Source organism: Balaenoptera borealis (assembly GCF_965194805.1).
Source record: "Balaenoptera borealis genome assembly, contig: HAP1_SCAFFOLD_1160, whole genome shotgun sequence".
Taxonomy (NCBI): Eukaryota; Metazoa; Chordata; class Mammalia; order Artiodactyla; family Balaenopteridae; genus Balaenoptera; species Balaenoptera borealis.
The window spans coordinates 49,183-54,754 of record NW_028123053.1 but is presented as its reverse complement, the minus strand read 5'-3'; the positions used below and the strand labels follow the sequence as shown (position 1 = coordinate 54,754).

At 42.6% G+C, this 5,572-nt stretch overlaps 1 protein-coding gene across 4 annotated transcripts; it reads left to right on the top strand.

Annotated features, from left to right (window-relative positions):
- Positions 1-335: 335 nt before the first annotated feature.
- Positions 336-4,816, top strand: LOC309621904 (myosin-8-like). Of its 4 annotated transcripts, none has more exons than XM_082409198.1 (6): positions 336-452; positions 1,976-2,101; positions 2,411-2,584; positions 2,769-2,877; positions 3,438-3,533; positions 4,539-4,816. In XM_082409198.1, the coding sequence occupies exons 1-4, from the start codon at positions 423-425 to the stop codon at positions 2,796-2,798; spliced, it is 360 nt and encodes a 119-aa protein (XP_082265324.1). In that variant the 5' UTR covers positions 336-422; the 3' UTR covers positions 2,799-2,877; positions 3,438-3,533; positions 4,539-4,816. The 4 variants fall into 4 exon arrangements, with proteins under 4 accessions (XP_082265324.1, XP_082265322.1, XP_082265325.1 ...); XM_082409196.1 differs by having other exon boundaries at positions 1,976-2,181; XM_082409199.1 differs by lacking the exon at positions 3,438-3,533 and having other exon boundaries at positions 1,976-2,181.
- The last annotated feature ends 756 nt before the right edge of the window (positions 4,817-5,572 follow it).

Here is a 5,572-nt window from a genome sequence, read left to right as displayed (position 1 = left end):
GGAGATTCAGCTGGGCCACTCCAACCGCCAGGTGGCAGAGACCCAGAAATACCTGTGCTCAGTCCAGAGCCAGCTCAAGGTGAGTGCACGGCCCCTGGAGGACCTGGCGGGACCTCAGCCTGCCCTGGGCTCCGGTCTCACCACTGGTTTCTCGTGAACGACTCCCAGTTGCATCTGGATGACACCCTGAGGAGCAGCGAGTACCACAAGGAGCAGCTGGCCCTCGTGGAGCGCAGGAATGGCCTCTTGCTGGAGGAGCCGGAGGAGAGGAAGGTGGCCCTGGCACGGACGGAGCGCACCCGCAAGCTGGCGGAGCACAAGCTGCTGGAGGCCAGCGACCGCGTGCAGCTCCTTCACTCCCACGTGTGTCCGTCCTCACTCCACTCTGGGTCCACCCTGGAGGCAGGCAGGACCCAGGCTTGATGGAGAGGAGTTCCCACCGCTCCTTCCAGGCTAGCGGTCAAGACAAACTTTCATTAGGCCTAGTTCTTGGAATAACTTGGTCTCTAGATGGACAGATTGCTGAGCTTTCTTTTATCTGAAGATAAAAGATCATGGGGAAATCAGAGCAAGGCATGACAAATTATTGCATAAAAGGGCTGGAAAAGGCTTCACAGAGGCAGTAACATTTAAGCTGCAAGCTTAGAAAATTAGGATTGTCTTTGGAAATAATTACTTTTAGGAAAGTTCAAGAATTCCTTGTTTCATTTCTTATTTTTTTGGACCACACCACATGGCATACGGGATCTTAGTTCCCCAACCAGAGATTGAACCCGCGCCCCGCGCGGTGGAAACACAAAGCCCTAATCACTGGACTGCCAGGGAATTCCCCCAAAATTCCTTGCTTTAAAAACTATTTTTTGAATTAGCCAAAAAACTAGAAGAATACCAACCATATTGTTAGCATTTTGGGATCTCCTATTCTAGGCTCTTGTGTCTATACATAAATATGATATTTTTTGTAAACGTGATCAATCTTTTTGCAACTTTTTTTCATTTAACAACGTCTTGCGAACATATTTCTATATTTTAAAATAGTTTTCTATGATACAGTTTTTTAATGGCAGAAAAGCAGTCCATTTTAGTTGTGTATTATGGCACATTTATTTAATCAGTCTTCTACGGTTGGATATTTTTAGACTGTTCCCAATAAAAATTTTTATGATTAGAAGATTGTATGACTAACTTCTTCATAACTAAATTTTCACATATATCCATGATTACTATTTCCTTCATATTCCTAAAAGTAAGTAAATTCCTGGAAGTATATATTCATGGTCAAAACAGCAAAGACATTTATGATATGTTGTAAATTGGTCTTTAACAAAGTTGTCCCAATTTTTACTCCCATGGGGAAAATAAGTGAGAGTGCTTAGCTATTATTTTTTTTTTTAATCTTCACCGATTTTATGGTTGAAAATGCCTCATTTTAAAAATTCTTATTTCTTTGATTACTAATGAGGTGGAACATTTTGTCGTATTTGTTGGCTATTTGTATTTCTTCTGGTGTGTCTTAGCTATTTGTACTTTTGCCCTTTTTTCTTAATGATTTGTCTTTTTTACATATTAAGGAAGGAACTATTTTTTCAGTAATGCACATTGCAAATGTTTCCTCGTTTGTCATCATCCTAACAACTCTGTACAATGTTTTGATCATGAGAATTATTTTTCATTTCACATAGTTATGTCAACCATTTCCTTGTTCCAGCACCTTTAACTAAATAATTTATCCTTCCTCAAATATTTGAATGTCCACATTTATCATTTACTCAATTCTTTTATGTACAATTCTCGGGCCTGTTTTGGGATATCTGTCTATCAAAAATGAAAGTCTTTTTAATTTTTTTTCACCTGTGTGAAAAATAAGAAATGGAACGTTCTTGAGCTTGACTTCTTTCCCCACCCAACCCTCTCCCTTCCAATCGTTGTAAGTGTCCAAATGTAGCCCGAACCTCTTATCTAATTTTTCTTGTAGAACACGTGCCTGATAAATACCAAGAAAAAACTGGAAGCTGACATAGCCCAATGCCAGGCAGAGGTGGAGAAGTCTATCCAGGAGTCCAAAAATGCAGAGGAGAAGGCCAAGAAGGCCGTCACGCATGTGCGCTCCATTCTTTCTTATCAGAGATGCTGTCTGGAGATAAGAAAGGGGCTTCTACGCCGCCCCTTTGGGACCTGCAAGTAGGTTTCCTCTCCTCACCCCTGCATTCAGTCAGTGGTGGCTTCCCGGAGAGACGGAAGGAGACGGAGCCTCAGCAGAGGCAAAGTGGGAGGGGAACCATGCAGCATCAGCGGTGGCTGCGGCAAGGAGGAAAGCATCAGCGTGCCTAGTACCAGCCTCACAGCACCCTCCGTGTGCCCGCATAGGAGGGGTGGGTGGCCCACTGCTGCCTCTTGTGAACTTAACCAGGCGGCCATGATGGCCGAGGAGCTGACAGAGAAGGAGCAGGACACCAGCGCCCACCTGGAGCGGATGAAGAAGAACCTGGAGCAGACGGTGAAGGACCTGCAGCACCGCCTGGACGAGGCTGAGCAGCTGGCCCTGAAGGGTGGCAAGAAGCACATCCAGAAGCTGGAGGCCAGGGTGGGTCTCTCAATCTCTCTGAATCCGGAAAGTGAAAACGGCACTCCCCGATCCTTCTCTCTTCTTGTATATTGACTCCCATCCTTATCCTGTGGCTGGGGACAGCCACCCAATATCGTCAGTAGGTCCTGAGTTAATTAACATCCCCCAAGACTGACTATATAAGTATCTTTCTTGATTGTAGGTACGTGAGCTTGAAGGAGAGGTAGGTTGAAAGTGAGCAGAAACGTAATGCTGAGGCTGTTAAAGGTTTGCGGAAACATGAGAGAAGAGTAAAGGAACTCACCTACCAGGTAAGGGGAAGAGCTTTCTAGAATATCCAGACTTCCTGCACAAAGGGAAATTGAAAACCTGGTGACTATGTGGTACTCACAAATAGCTACATGTTAACTCGATATACATAAGGGGCAAATGACACAATCACCTATCACAGACCCTTTCCTAAGCTAGGAAAATCAGGAAGGCCTTTAGAAAATCGTGTAAGTGAGGAAAGAATACAGGTTTCAAAGACAGATAAACTGGTATTAGTCCTAGTTTGGCCTCTTACTTTTTAAACTCGGATAGGTTACCTAACACTCTCAACCTTAATTCATCACCTGTAAAATAGAATAAAAACATCTACTCACCAGAGTAGGCAGGTAAGGATTAGAGACGTGTATAACTCTCCAATATAGTGCCTGCACACAGTGGACATTTAACAAGAGTGGCTACTGTTAATACTATGAAGGAAGCCTCAGAGTTGACCACATTTACCCCAGGCCCACCTGCCATCATATCAAAGTGATTTACTTCACCACCTGTAGTGGGTTGATTTTGTTGGATTCAATGCAGACCATTTTTTTCAAACTTCCAGACTGAGGAAGACCGCAAGAATGTTCTCAGGCTGCAAGACCTGGTAGATAAATTACAGGCAAAGGTGAAATCATACAAGAGACAAGCTGAGGAGGCTGTAAGTATCTTTAAGCCCTTGAGGGAAGAAGGAAACTTCGTTGGGGGTAGAAAGTATATTAAGAGAATGTGTTAATGAGAAAGAAAGAGACCAAGTAAGAATATGTCATTCTTATTTTAAGAGAGAGAATATAAATATGAATTTACCCCCAAATCCTAATTATAGAATAAGACCTCAAGACGAGATATTTTTATTATTAAGCAATTTGTAGGGGTTGGGGGAAAAAAAGAAAATTCCAAATAACCCACCTTACTTGATAGCTGCAAAGAATATCCAGCAGAAAATCTAACACCAGGATAAATATTCCTCTCCCTCTAGAAATGCACAAAATCAATTGTTCCCAAAAGCCAAACAGAAATCTTTTACCCCAGCTGACTCCTTCCCTCACTACCACTGTCATCAGCAGGGACTTATCCCTGCACATTCGCTGTAGCAAATTAGGATGTGTTGGGAGATTCTCCAGCTTCACTTTTCCTGGTTGTTCCCCACTCTTCCAGACACAATGTAGTGGGTAAGAGGTAAGAAAAGGGAACATGAAAGGGAGAGGCACGAATGGTAGTAAGTGCAACCAACAAAGGGCATAATTTCTTCCTATCCCCATCCCCCCACCCGCAGCGTCTCTGTATACCAGAGTTAAAATATATGGCAAAAACACTTCAACTGGGATTTTCCCAAAGTCAGAATTTGACCTTACATTTACTGTCTAACCTCTGTGAGCGAGCGCACATGGGTCTCTTCCTCCTTTCCACTCAGTCCATACATCGTAAGTAGACTGCACGTATACATGGGTTTGACATAATGAGCTCGTCTCTTCCATTTCAAAACTATTTCTTCTTTCATTCTTTAGAGTAAAAAATGTAACTGAAGTTACAAGTTCTGTCTGGATTTGAAATCAGATATGACAAACAAACCGTAAGAAGGAAATATCTGAGTTGAGGAAATAATCCTGTTTGTGACAAGTGCAATGAGAACCACAAAGTCTAACTCTCACAACTTTATTCTTAGGAGGAACAATCCAATGCTAATCTTGCCAAATTCCGCAAGCTCCAGCACGAGCTGGAGGAGGCCAAGGAACGGGCTGACATTGCCGAGTCCCAGGTCAACAAGCTGCGGGTGAAGAGCCGGAAGATTCACACACAAGTCAGTGCAGAGTGAACACATCTGCCTGATGCTGCCAAGGGGCTGAAGAAATGCACAAAATGTGCTATTTTGGGTCACTTGCTTTGTGATGTTTTTCTCTTCATGTTGAATAAATAAAAACTACAGTGAACTGATAAACTGAACCAGACTCATTTACTTCCAAAATTACTTATTCTCAAACACAGTTCTCACCTAGCTATTATTATTCTAACATTATATATGGCTTTGTGGAACATTCAATATCTGTACCTCCCTCACCACCCCGCATCCCCTTTCCCATCTCCAGCTCCACCACACACACACACACACAATTATCTTTTACTGGACGTAATTTTATTAAGTCTCTCTAGATTGTTACAACTGGCTAAGGAAACCACTCACTGAGGTTACGCCTTCAGACAGGACACACTCATGCACCCACTCCACGGGTGGTTACTGAGCATCTACTATGCGCCGGGCCCTGCTCTCAGTACTATGGGAATAGCAGTGAACAAAGCATAGTTCCCTCCCTCTGGGAACTTATATTCTGCAAGGAAAGAAAGGCAGTCAACAAATAAGAAGCTGTGTCTACTATATTTAAAATAGATAATCAACAAGAACCTAGTGTATAGCACAGGGAACTCGGCTCAGTATTCTGTAATAACCTAAACGGGAAAAGAATTTGAAAAAGAATGGATACTTGTATGGGTATAAGTGAATCACTCTGATGTACACCTGTAACTAACACATCATTGTTAATCAACTATACTCCAACATAAAATTTTTGTAAAAAGATCTACAAAAAAAATAAGAAGCTGCGTAACGTGTCAGGTAAGTGCTCATGAGAAATAAAAAAAGTAAGAGGGAGGCAGTTAGTACTATGTAGAGAGGAGTCAAGCAAGGCCTAAGAAAAACACATT

Coding starts and splice junctions, on each gene's coding strand:
- LOC309621904 (XM_082409198.1), top strand. CDS start 423: ATGGAGAGGAGTTCCCACCGCTCCTTCCAG. Junction 2,102..2,410: donor CCAAGAAGGCCGTCACGCAT/GTGCGCTCCATT, acceptor GAACTTAACCAG/GCGGCCATGATGGCCGAGGA. Junction 2,585..2,768: donor TCCAGAAGCTGGAGGCCAGG/GTGGGTCTCTCA, acceptor TCTTGATTGTAG/GTACGTGAGCTTGAAGGAGA.